Here is a 13,942-nt window from a genome sequence, read left to right on the forward strand (position 1 = left end):
GACACATGGGCTACTAACAGCTTACTACACAACATACACTTAGTATTACTTTCTTAGCTACAGTATACATAGCTCCCTGGCATATTACATAATTTCTGCAGCAGCATACAATACATTTTTGGACTCATCTTGTTGTGCTGTGCTCACTTGAACAGGAAGGTGGCGCGGCGGTTTGTCATCTTTGTCATCAGTCTGGCATTCTCTGGATTTATGTTGCTTTCAAGACAACTGGGAACTCTGAAAAAAACAAGGTTGAATCATGATGACGTGTGATCTTCAGGTCGTAGCTCTAGAAAGAGGCCCGAGTTCCAGATTTACAATTCCGAGTTGGATGACCGTTCAAAACGTATTTTCCCAGGCGGAGCTCATTTTTCCCGAGTTCCCAGTTGTCTTGAACTCACTGAAGTCAGATTTTGCAGTTCCGAGTTAAGTTGTTTTGAGCGCGGCACAAATCATGCTTCATTGACAGCATGGCCAATGTTGAATGTTTATCATTTTAAACTTGGAAAAGAGACCCTTAATCCCAGATTTGGGACCACACAGCCACTCCACTGAACAGCAGGCTAGTGATTGCTTTGCAATGCTTGCAGTTAACCACTGATTCCTTCCAAACCATTCATTGCTGAAAATAGCAATTTCCAACTTGTTGTGTAATGTTTATGTCCAATGGCTGATGAGCACCGATATGTTTTATCTATAATTTCTCATTATTATTTCTCTTCATATGACAAGGATTAAAAAGGATTTGCCAGTAGATTGTCATCTTGATTAATGATGATGATTGCTAGCTAAGATTTTGAAAGTATAATGTTGACATGATCAGTGCAACGGCGCAACTAGAGAACGTTACCAACACCTATGCTCCGTATTTTCCGTTGGCTGCCCCACCACCACAAAAAGCACTGAGCTAGGCTGAAACACTTGCATTTTGGAGCTGCCTTACTCAATAAAGCAAAAAAGAGACCATGTTTGTATGCGGCTTTATTAACTAAATGATTTGTTATTGTATTTTTTTTTTTTTTTACTGATTGATTGATAAATACAATTATCTTATCAACCACAGCTGAATCAAATGATAGACATCTTGCAGTGATGGTTTTGTAAATGGATGTGCAGTCTTTATTATTGTCTAGTGGCGGTATAAACTAACATCAAATCCCTGTAAATCATCATGGATAACGTCATCATGCTCCTCCAGACAGGTGTGTACAGCCTGCAGGACGGTTTTCAGGCGACGGTCCAGCGCGGAGAGGTGTTGTACAGAGAGGAGGGGGGCCACACCCTCCAGGGGGTCCTGGGACAGAGACTCCCTCATGACATCACTCAGACGGAAGCCCGGGAGGGACAGGAGACGCAGACGCATCAGAGTGGAACGACGGATCCTGAGAAAGAGAGAGAGATTTGGGAGAGAGAGAAGAAAACGATATAGAGAAGGAGGACAAGGAGGACAAGGAGAGAGAGAAGAGAGAGAAGGAAAATATTGAGAGAGAAGGAAAAGAGAGAGAGAGATAGAGAGAGAGAAGGAGGAAAGGGAGAAAGAGAAGGAAGAGAGGGGGAGAGATGTCATCTTGCACTTTTTCTCTGATGCAGTTGTCCAGATCTTTATACAAGCTGATAGTTTTACCTGCAACACTGTCGTAAGGGCACCAATATGGAGGGTTCATCCACAGAATGACGCCCAAACCTAAAAAGAACATAATTTCCACAATATTACATAACTGTAATACCGGTATGTATAAACTACAACAACTTCAACATATGCAGTGCCGACGCATAATTTAGGGCAAGTGAGGCACAGCCCCACCACTGTCCAGCAGATGGCGCTGCTTTGCATGTAATTCTGGCATTATTTCATGTCACAATATTATATCTTATCAGTTAGCAAACAATGGAAACAAAATAATTTATTGAGTTAATATAGCAGCATACTCGACTCCCTGTCATATTATTGTTTTAGTAAGGCAGCTCCAGAATGCAGCTGTTTTAGCCTTGCTCATGTGCCTTCTGTGGCGGAGGGGCAGCCAGAGAAAGCACAGAGCGTAGGTGTCATTGATCTTCTCTGGTTGCGCGTGATTGGCTCAGGGTGATGTCACTCACAACACCGCAGCACCTACTGGGATAGCTCACTGAGGGCCATGCAGCTTCTGCCCCCTTGGGTGCTACCAATATAGTTAAATTGGCAGTGCCTGTCCAAGAAGGCTCAAGGTCATTGGCCACAGATAAGTCAACGGCTTTTCTCCGGTAACTTTGATTGGACTGATGTGTGTCAACTTCATTGTTTACCACGTCTTCTAGCCAGCTGAAAAGTTATCATGAATCATGTTGACTATCTCCTAGCAAATCATTTTCAAACTTGATACTCACGCCCTCCCGTTGTCTAGGTGCAGCAGGAAAGTGTCATTCCCAAACTTCTCAAAAGTCTCGTAGTGATGTCTGTCCATATTACCTTTGTAGGAATTATAGCAAGATAATAGTTTATTGTTCTCTGTCTATTCGAAATCGGTTCCACATTATCAATGGACTTAAACCTTGGCACATTTGTAATATGGTTGTGTGGGGAAATGTTCAGAACAGGGTGTCATTCTTATGGTATGTATTACTTCAGTGATTCAATAAAAAAACTATATTGTTCACAAAAAAAGATGAGAAAAATAAAGGTATTGTGTTGAATTGTTACTCATTCAAGAATATAAGAATGACTGAAGTAGTAACAGTAGTAGAAGCTGTGTAGTTGAGTGTGCTTACTGACTCATGAGGAAGTCCAGAATGACCATGTCAATTAGATCCACCAGTCTGGTGCCTTGGCTGTATGGAGGAGTCTGTTTCACTGTGTCACAGTAGTCTGGGTTCTTCTGCCATCTGAAACAGTAGCGGCTGCATGTGATGTATGGACTACAACATGCTTTAGTCAAATGCATGGCTTCTTCCCAGTGGAGGACAGTATGATACTACTACACATTATTACATTGCGTTCATGATTGATTAGTTGAATTCTATCAATGCAATTCAAACCATCGGTTTGCTTTCTACTGTATATAACCACTAATACAGATATTTACTTCACATGGTTTCTTTGCACCCCCTCCCATAGTTAGAGACCCCCAGTCAAGGGGCCCGTTTCGGTACCCACTACCCACGGTGCCAGTTTGGTGCGGCTGTAGGAGCGTCTCCAAGGGGACCTCCAGGAGCGTCTGGGGGCCAGGGAGAGGTCAGGCAGCATGGAGGCCAGGGACACCTCCAGGACCTGGGGTCGACCACACACTGGGTTCTCTGTGGAGCAGTAGTATTCACACTGGCCGTGGAAACACAAATTACCCACTGGTAGGGGGTTGGAGAGAGAGAGAGAGGGAGGGTTGGCCGACAAAATGGAAGTAGTAGGCCTACAGTGGACAGTTGTTGCCAAACATTTGGGGTCGTAACCCACCTAAAAGCATTTGGAGCTTTTTCTTGTGACCAGTCCTAAAACGAAATGGAAAGTAAACTGTAGCCCACCAGTGCAACCCAACCAACCATTTGGGAAACTCTGGACTAGCACAAAGCGCAAGCCACTATACACATACAAGCTTAATAACAGAGAAGGAGGGACATTTGGTTGCTATCTGTGCTGATTGGACACATCAGGAGAGTTAGATTTGATTATGAAAGCTGATTGGACCAACCGCCACGCACCAGGAGAGGTGAAGAAGGTTCTGGAGAGTTTGTGGTCTGTGGTGATATCTCTGATCTCCGTGGTTAAGTTGATGAGTCTACCTACCACTGGAGGGATTCTATGGAAACCCAGCAACCTGAGAGAGGACACACACACACACACACACATACACATAGAGAGAGAGAGAGAGAAATCAGTGGTAGCCTTTAGTAGTTTGTTTCTCCTCTTTCATTTGACACACAGATGAATCTCAGATGGGAGGTCCATATTTTATTGTTTTCACCTGTCTAGGTGGAAGGCAGCAATCTCTGCGTTGTGTCTCTCAAAGTCAGAGAAGTAGAATAGGTTGAAGTCTGTCTCTGCATCTCTCTCCTGCCTGCATAAAACACACACAGGATTATGTTTTTTTCCCCTTCAAAATAAGATTACTGTGACTGATACAATAAAGTTGTATTGTTGTGTTGTATTGTATAGTATCATATCGCATTGTAAGTCATATCGTATATCATAATGTAGTATATCGTATTGTATATCATATTGTATTGTATATGATATTGTTCTTTGATGAATGTGCCTTTCCTATTGTCCAGGCTCAGCTCTGTCAGCTGAGGATGCTCTTAAATGCTGATAAGTCAAAGTTGATGGTTTTCACGAAATCTAAGATGAAACCCGCCAGGCATAATGGGACCCATCTCGTCCAAAAAGTTGACTCAAGTTTGCCAAAAAGCACCTGGATGATCATCAAAACTCTTGGAAGAACGTTCTATGGACAGATGATTCAAAAGTATAACTTTTTGGACGACATGGTTCCAGTAATGCCTGGCGAAAACCAAAGCATGGTGGTGGTGTGATGGTTAGGGGATGCTTTGCTGCCTCAGGACCTGGACGACTTGCCTTAATAGAAGGAACCATGAATTCTGCTCTGTATCAGAGAATTCTACAGGAGAACGTCAGACCATCCATCTGTGAGCTGAAGCTGAAGCGCAGCTGGGTCATGCAGCAAGACAATGATCCAAAACACACAATCAAGTCTACATGAAAATTGCTAAAAAGCAACAAATTGGAAATTTTGGAATGGCCTAGTCAAAGTCCAGACCTAATCCCAATTGAGATGTTGTGGCAGGACTTGAAACGAGCAGTTCATGCTTGAAAACCCACACGTCACTGAGCAGTTCTGCATGAAAGAGTGGGCCAAAATTCCTCCACAGCAACGTGAGAGACTGATCAACAACTACAGGAAGCATTTGGTTGGAGTCATTGCAGCTAAAGGTGGCACAACCAGTTATTAAGTGTAAGGGGGCAATTACTTTTTCACACAGGGGAATTGGGTGTTGCATAACTTTGCTTATGAAATAAATATGTAATTGTTGTGTTATTTGTTCACTTATGTTCCCTTTATCTAATATTAGGTTTTGGTTGAAGATCTGATAACATTCAGTATCACAAACAAAGTAGAGAAATTTGGAAAGGGGGCAAATACTTTTTCATAGCACTGTACATTGTCCAGCTGATTAATGACAATTATCACCTACGCTCACAGTACTGTATCTCCTTGACTGTGCCTCATGCCTGTGGAGAGCTAGGAAAAAAAGCGTTCCAGTACTCTGCCCCCTCTACTTTGAATGAGCTTCACAAATACTTGAAACTACAGGAGTTGTCTATTTAAATGATTTTAAAGCTAGGGTAAAAACTATGGTGTAAAATGATTTAGGGGGCTGTCAATGTTTTGACCCCTAGTTGAAACCCTCCTCCTAAAACCAATGTGCCTGTTAAATGTGTTAACTGATGTTTTTAAACTGTAGTGCTTTGTGTTTTATGTTGTACATGTCGAAACTTTGTGTGCTGCTTTTTTGGCCAGGTCTCTATTGCAAAATATATTTTTAATCTCAATGAGACTAACCTGGTAAAATAAAGGTAAAATAAATAAATATTGTATATTGTATCATATATCATATCGTGGATTCTCACCTCATGGGTTTGAGGAGGGCCTGTCCGTAGTTGGGGAATGACATGATCAGCTTAAGCTGGGTGCCCCCACTCTTCTGCACTGAAACACACATAACAGACAATGCACCAACGTCACCATAATAATCACACACCAGTATGCAGACCCTCAGAACACACAGACATAACACATTTTACATTTTAGTCATTTAGCAGACGCTCTTATCCAGAGCGACTTAAAACACATGAAAGTCACAGGGTCTCCACAACGTTCAAAGGAAAATACACCATAGGTAATTGTCATTGACTGCACTGATGGTCTTATATTGGTAATAGTGCAGTATTTCCAGTGAATTTTACATAAATGCAGTTACCCCAGTTCTCCACAGGGAGTCCTCATTACGTAAAGTACAGAATGTGGCTGAACATCAAAAAACTGTCTGGCGTCAGTGGTGGTGAGTCTAGAATCTAGGGTCTTTAGAGAGGAGGAGGAGGAGGAGGAGGAAGATGAGGAGGAGTATATAAAACGTGGCTATGGGCCAGCCCACACACAAGCTGATTATTGTGTAATCTTTTATGCTCAACACAATCTCCATACAGTATTCAAAGTGTGTGTGTATGCGTGTGTTTGTGTGTGAGCATATGTTTGTGTGTGTGTATATGTGTGGGTGTGTGAGTGGGATTTCTTATGATCAGTGCAGGATTATAATGACAGACCTCAGAACAAAAGATCAGAGGAGCTGGAGATTTATTTACGACATTCGATTATCTGGCTTTCAAGTTTCTGCTCTGATTGTTTCCTCACTCTCATCCATTTGCTGGCGTTCTAGTTTGGTGTAATCACTTTGTGTATTTTGCAGTTTAAATACTTTTTTCAGTGGTTTTAGATTTTATCCTTACAGTTTATGGTTGATTGATTAGTGTTTAAGAATTGATTTTGGCTTTTGTTTGTTTCTTTAGATTGTGTGTTTAATTATTATACTCACACACACACACACACACACACACACACACACACACACACACACACACACACACACACACACACACACACACATACACACACACACACACACACACACACACACACAAAACTCCCGCCCCCCCCTTCCCCTTCCCCTTACACCAAAAAATGCTGGGTTAAAAACAACCCAATTTGGATTATTTGGTAACCAAGCGCTGGGTAAATATTGGACAGAACACACATTGGGTTAGTTTGACCCAGCCAGTTGGGTTGCGTGAATATGCATTATACAAACATGGGTTAATTTTACCATCAGTTGGTTTTTTTAACCATTAGTTGGGATGACATAGCAGCTCCATAGGTTATTTTATTAGGGAGGTGGGTTTCAGATAATTATTTTTGGCCACCTGTAAGAGTAAATGTAATTCCTATTCATCATGTTAAGATTGTACACCGCAAATTTCTTTTTTTTGCACATGACATATTATAATATAAAATTCATAACATTATTATTGACATTACCCAACATATGCATAGGGTCTTGAGGATCTTAACAATACAACAAAGCAGATGAACCGGAATTACATTTACTCTCACAGGTGGCCAAAAAGAACAATCTGAAAGACACGCCCCTGCCTCTAGTCTTCTGAGCTCATCCACTGAGTCATATCTCAATAAACCAGCATAAATAACCCATCACCCAGCATCAATAACCCAGCAGTTCTTAAAGAAAACAACCCATCTAAGTGACCCAACGCCTGCAACCCAGCAGTTATTTTTTTAGAGTGCACGCTACTTCCTTGTTTACATGTGACAGATAAACAAATGGATCCCAACTAAGGCTTCTGAACAGTCTCATAACAGACAGGATTTGAGGGCCATCAGACAATGTTTTACAGCCTCCCAGGGTAATCTCTTCATCCACTGTAATGCCAACTCTTGTGTGTGTGTGTGTGTGTGTGTGTGTGTGTGTGTGTGTGTGTGTGTGTGTGTGATGTCTCGCTAATGCTCCTCAAGGAAGTTAGTGCTCCTGAAGGAAGTTAGAGGTCGTTTCGCGAGCCAATGCTAACTAGTGTTAGCGCAATGACTGGAAGTCTATGGTATCTGCTAGCATGCTAGCAGGCTAGTTAGCATTGGCTCATGAAACTACCTCTAACTTCCTTCATACTGGACACAGAGACATAAAAATGGAATCCAGCAGTTCACCTGACTCTGGGAAAGTACACAAATGGCCTCACTGCCAAAATCCTGAAGTATCCCTTTAATTTATACTGCTTTTTTGATTAAACTAAGCCAGAAATATTGTAATTCAAACACGACTGCCTGCAGTACAGTAGCCTGTGGCACCACTGTAGCTTGCTTTTACACAGTTGGGTTAAATTAATGAGCCATTAAATGGTGGTGGTACTCTTTTATCTTTCAACCCCAAGGGGAAGCCCAACTTCCTCAAACATGATGATGACTGTGTTACTAAGCAGAGTTGAGGTCAACTCTGTATCAATCAACATGAACTGGACATGGAGTGGACATGGAGTAACCTACACTGAACAAAAATATAAATGCAACATGCAACAATTTCATAGATTTGCAGTTACAGTTCATATAAGGAAATGAGTCAATTTAAATGCATTAATTTGGCCCTAATCTATGGATTTCACATTACTGGGAATACAGATATGCATCTGTTATGCATCTGTTACAAAAAAGGTAGGGGCGTGGATCAGAAAACCAGTTAGTATCTGGTGTGACCACCCTTTGCCTCATGCAGCGTGACATCTCCTTCGGATAAAGTTAATCAGGCTGTTGATTGTGGCTTGTGGAATGTTGTTCCACTCCTCTTCAATGGCTGTGGGAAGTTGCTGGAAATTGGCGGGAACTGGAACATACTGTCGTACACGTCGATCCAAAGCATCCCAAACATGCTCAATGGTGAGATTGCAGGCCATGGAAGAACTGTGACATTTTCAGCTTCCAGGCATTGTGTACAAATCCTTGCGACATGGGGCCTTGCATTATCATGCTGAAACATGAGGTGATGGTGGGGGATGAATGGCACGACAATGGGCCTCAGGATCTCGTCACGGTATCTCTGTGCATTCAAATTGCCATCAATAAAATGCAATTGTGTTTGTTGTTCATACCTTATGCCCATACCATAAACCCACCGCCACCACAGGGCACTCTGTTTACAATGTTGACATCAGCAAACCGCTCACCCACATGACGCCATACATGCTGTCTGCCATCTGCCCAGTACAGTTGAAACCGGGATTCATCTGTGAAGAGCACACTTCTCCAGCATGCCAGTGGCCATTGAAGGTGAGCATTTGCCCACTGAAGTTGGTTACGACACCGAACTGCAGTCAGGCCAAGACCCTGGTGAGGACGACAAGCACGCAGATGAGCTTCCCTGAGACGGTTTTTGAGTGCAGAAATTCATCAGCTGTCCGGGTGGCTGGTCCCAGACGATCCCGCAGGTGAAGAAGCCAGATGTGGAGGTCCTGGGCTGGCATGGTTACACGTGGTCTGTGGTTGTGAGGCCGGTTGGACATACTGCCAAATTCTCTCAAATAACGATGGCATGCTGGTAGAGAAATTAACATTCAATTCTCTGGCAACAGCTCTGGTGGACATTCCTGCAGTCAGCATGCCAATTGTAAAACTTGAGACATCTGTGGCATTGTGTTGTGTGACAAAACTGCACATTTTAAAGTGGCCTTTTATTATCCCCAAGCACAAGGTGCACCTGTGTAATGATCATGCTGTTTAATCAGCTTCTTGATATGCCACACATTTTAGGTGGATGGATTATCTTGGCAAAGGAGAAATGCTCACTAACAGGGATGTAAACAAATGTGTGCACACAATTTGAGAGAAATAAGCTTTTTGTGAATATGGAACATTCTGGGATCTTTTATTTCAGCTCATGAAACATGGGACCAACACTTTACATGTTGCATTTATATTTTTGTTCAGTGTACAATGCCGTTCCTGAATTATACAGACCACTAGCCATAACCCTAACCCTAGCTTCATGTCCACACCCCAGCTCAACATTAACCCTAGCCATAACCTGAACCTTAGCTTCACCATGTCCACACCCCGGCTCAACCCTAAACTTAGTCTTAATCCTAATCCTAGCTACATGTCCACACCCCGGCTCAACCCTCTCACCTGCGCTGAGGATGCGTTGTGTGGCCATCTGTTGAATCACCTCGGCAACGCTAGGGTCATTCCTGTCATACAGCTCCCAGCGAGAGATCCCAAGGTGGTACCTCAGCCAGGGGGGGTGGGTCTCTGCACTTCTTGTCCAATTAGCTCGGTCATAGCCATCCTGCTCGCTGTCACTCTGCCTATCAGGAAATTAGCAGGGGAAGATGGATGGGGAAACTGGCCAATTAAGCAATGAGTATCACAAATGTATGAGAAAAGTAATATGCTATGACAGAATGATATACTTTGTTGTCATGTTGTTTTTTCCTCTTACATTTTTATTCTTATCAGTTGTTATCAGTAGTCTTCCACACCTCTTTCTCTCACTCACCACTCACTATCTTCACTGCTTTTGTCACTGTCCTCCTCCTCATCTTCCTCCTCACTGTCCTCCCCCTTCTTCTTTGGCTTCAACTTCAGCAGCCAATCGTCTTCCTGCAGATGTGGGCGTGGCAGGTTGTACAGCGGGTGGCTGAATAGGGCCTCCAGTTTGGAGCGACTGCTGACCTGTTGGCTCACTTTGGTGGCCATTTTGGTTACAATCAGCTTTTTGTCCTTCTCCTTCTCATTGATCATGTTGAATGAGGCCATTTTGGTAAAGTCTCCATTCATGAGACTTGTTGGTAGTTTGTGTGAGCTGCTTTGTGAGGAAATGGAGTGAGATCTCCCCTGTTGTCCATGGGGACTAGTTCCAGGAAAAGACAAAGAGGAGGAGGAGGAGGGGGGGATAACGCAGGATGTTTGGAGGATGGAGAGACAGAAGAGGGCCAGGATGAGGTGGAGAGCCAGGGACAGACATGCCAATACCAGACAGACAGAATGAGAGAGACGACCCACGCCCTGCCTCGCCATGCTGAGAGAGAGTGAATAGAAACTTCAATTCACATTGCCTCCAAATATAATATTCAAAACTCTGAAGAAGGCAGTTGTTGAGTCACGAGTCATGACAGATTAACAGGCATAAAGGAAACAAGGGGAGATGTAACAGCGACATAGCCTGGCAAGCAGGCGGACAGACAGCTAGCCAGCTATCCAGCCAGCCAGCCAGACAGTGTTCCTGGTGCTCCAGAAAGAGACAGCCAGCCAGCTATCCAGCCAGCCAGCCAGCATGTATTCCTGGTGCTCCAGAAACACCTCTAACAATCTCCTCTCCCTATCAAAGCACAGACACAATGTGATTCCAGTCAGCCCTGAGAATCAAGCACCGCTAAAGAGAATCAATTTACTATTGAAGGCCCACTGCTCCAACATTCACAGTATGAAGCAGCAGCAGGCTGGCTAATTACTTACTTTGTTTTTCACAATGTGCCAAGAAGTTGTAAGACTCTCTCTCTCTCTCTCTCTCTTCCTCTCTCTCTCTGACTCCTTAATAAATGTGACAGGGAAAAATGACATTTGTAGTATCTTGTCGTTTTGTCAATTTTTTCCCCTTTCTCTCCCTGACAGACAGCTGATAGTGATCCTGTTATCTGTGTTGTCGCGCTAGTTCAAACAGAACAGAGGGAGGAGCCAGGTCAGAGTGACCTGGATGGATGTTACAGTGAGGAAGGGACATTCATACCCTTTAACCCTTTATTTTAGGATCAATGTTTCTGTGAACACCAGATAGTTGCAATAGAAATACATATTGTAATGCATAATTGTAATGGCTCTCATTCTCTATTTTCAGCCTCATTAGTCTACAGCCACAGCCCTCTGTCTACTGAGCTTGCATCCCAAATGGCACCCTATTCCCTATATAGTGCACTACTTTGACCAAGGCCCTCTCTCCCTCCAGACACAGACACATGCACGCATGCACACACACACATACACACACATACGCGAACACACACGCACACACACACACACACACACACACACACACACACACACACACACACACACACACACACACACACACACACACACACACATACATACAGTGCCTTGCAAAAGTATTCATCCCCCTTGCCGTTTTTTTCCTATTTTGTTGCATTACAACCTGTAATTTAATTGATTTTTATTTGGATTTCATGTAATGGACATACACAAAATAGTCCACATTGGTGAAGTGAAATGAAAAAAATTCTAAAAAATAAATAACTGATAAGTGGTGCGTGCATATGTATTCACCCCCTTTGCTATGAAGCCCCTAAATAAGATCTGTTGCAACCAATTACCTTCAGAAGTCACATAATTAGTTAAATAAAGTCCACCTGTCTGCAATCTAAGTGTCACATGATCTCAATATATATACACCTGTTCTGAAAGGCCCCAGAGTCTGCAACACCACTAAGCAAGGGGCACCACCAAGCAAGCAGCACCATGAAGACCAAGGAGCTCTCCAAACAGGTCAGGGACAAAGTCGTGGAGAAGTACAGATCAGGGTTGGGTTATAAAAGAATATCTGAAACTTTGAACATCCCACGGAGCACCATTAAATCCATTATTAAAAAATGGAAAGAATATGGCACCACAACAAACCTGCCAAGAGAGGGCCGCCCACCAAAACTCACGGACCAGGCAAGGAGGGCATTAATCAGAGAGGCAACAAAGAGACCAAAGAATACCCTGAAGGAGCTGCAAAGCTCCATAGCGGATATTGGAGTATCTGTCCATGGGACCACTTTAAGCCGTACACTCCACAGAGCTGGGCTTTTTGGAAGAGTGGCCAGAAAAAAGCCATTACTTGAAGATAAAAATAAGCTAACACGTTTGGTGTTCGCCAAAAGCCATGTGGGAGACTCCCCAAACATATGGAAGAAGGTACTCTGGTCAGATAAGACTAAAATTGAGCTTTTTGGCCATCAAGGAAAACGCTATGTCTGACGCAAACACAACATCTGTCATCACCCCGAGAACACCATCCCAACAGTGAAGCATGGTGGTGGCAGCATCATGCTGTGGGGATGTTTTTCATTGGCAGGGACTGGAAAACTGGTCAGAATTGAAGGAATGATGGATGGCGTTAAATACAGGGAAATTCTTGAGGGAAACCTGTTTCAGTCTTCCAAAGATTTGAGACTGGGATGGAGGTTCACCTTCCAGTAGGACAATGACCCTAAGCATACTGATAAAGCAACACTCGAGTGGTTTAAGGGGAAACATTTACATGTCTTGGAATGGCCTAGTCAAAGCCCAGACCTCAATCCAATTGAGAATCTGTGGTATGACTTAAAGATTGCTGTACACCAGCGGAACCCATCCAACTTGAAGGAGCTGGAGCAGTTTTGCCTTGAAGAATGGGCAAAAATCCCAGTGGCTAGATGTGCCAAGCATATAGAGACATACCCCAAGAGACTTGCAGCTGTAATTGCTGCAAAAGGTGGCTCTACAAAGTATTGACTTTAGGGGGGTGAATAGTTATGCACACTCAAGTTTTCTGTTTGTTTCACACACAAAAATATTTTGCATCTTCAAAGTGGTAGGCATGTTGTGTAATCAAATGATACAAACCCCCCAAAAATCCATTTTAATTCCAGGTTGTAAGGCAACAAAATAGGAAAGATGCCAAGGGGATGAACATTTCGCAAGCCACTGTATACACACACACACACACACACACACACACTCAGCTTCACATGTTTGTAGAGAGTTTTGTAGTAGCATACTGTAGTAGTATTACATGTCTCTTCTGACTTCACAAAGCACCGATGGGCACAGACCAGATCAAATATTCGTACTCCTTCTCTCCTCTTCTCTCAGCTTCATCCATCTCTCCTCAATTCCCCCATTTCCTTTTACCTTCCCTCCAGCTCTCTTACCTGCTCATAAATGCATTGCTTCATCTCCCTCTATCTCTTTAATTCCTTCCCTCCAACCCTGGTGATTTCCTGGTGGGGACACTTTATGCCTCAACATGCTGTACAAAATTGTTGTTAGTGAAACACCATAGCTATGAGAGAAATTAGATGCATAATGCATTTCATGGTACTAATAGGCTGCTCCCTATAGATGTTCAAAGATTCTTTTTAATATGAGGCATTTTGTACGGAAAGTGATCAAACAAAAATATGTTGCTTTATTGTTTATTAATTGGTGTATGTATGCTTGTAAAATGCACTTATAATGATGATACATTAAAACAATGTTGTTGTGTTTTCTCAGTGTCTCTCTCTCTCTCTCTCTCTCTCATACACACACACACACACACACACACACACACACACAAACAGAGACAGACATACACA

At 43.0% G+C, this 13,942-nt stretch overlaps 1 protein-coding gene across 1 annotated transcript; it reads right to left on the reverse strand.

The window, feature by feature from the left end:
* Nucleotides 1-966: 966 nt before the first annotated feature.
* On the reverse strand, nucleotides 967-11,219 carry LOC311104097 (extracellular serine/threonine protein kinase FAM20C-like). Its single transcript, XM_084145766.1, has 11 exons — nucleotides 11,061-11,219; nucleotides 10,102-10,623; nucleotides 9,732-9,910; nucleotides 5,618-5,696; nucleotides 3,933-4,025; nucleotides 3,670-3,785; nucleotides 3,138-3,318; nucleotides 2,750-2,859; nucleotides 2,365-2,446; nucleotides 1,625-1,684; nucleotides 967-1,382 (listed from the first exon to the last, which is right to left on the reverse strand). The coding sequence occupies exons 2-11, from the start codon at nucleotides 10,620-10,622 to the stop codon at nucleotides 1,130-1,132; spliced, it is 1,674 nt and encodes a 557-aa protein (XP_084001892.1). The 5' UTR covers nucleotide 10,623; nucleotides 11,061-11,219; the 3' UTR covers nucleotides 967-1,129.
* Between the last annotated feature and the right edge of the window lie 2,723 nt (nucleotides 11,220-13,942).

Source organism: Coregonus lavaretus (genome assembly GCF_964263955.1).
Source record: "Coregonus lavaretus genome assembly, chromosome: 28".
In the NCBI taxonomy this organism is placed as follows: Eukaryota; Metazoa; Chordata; class Actinopteri; order Salmoniformes; family Salmonidae; genus Coregonus; species Coregonus lavaretus.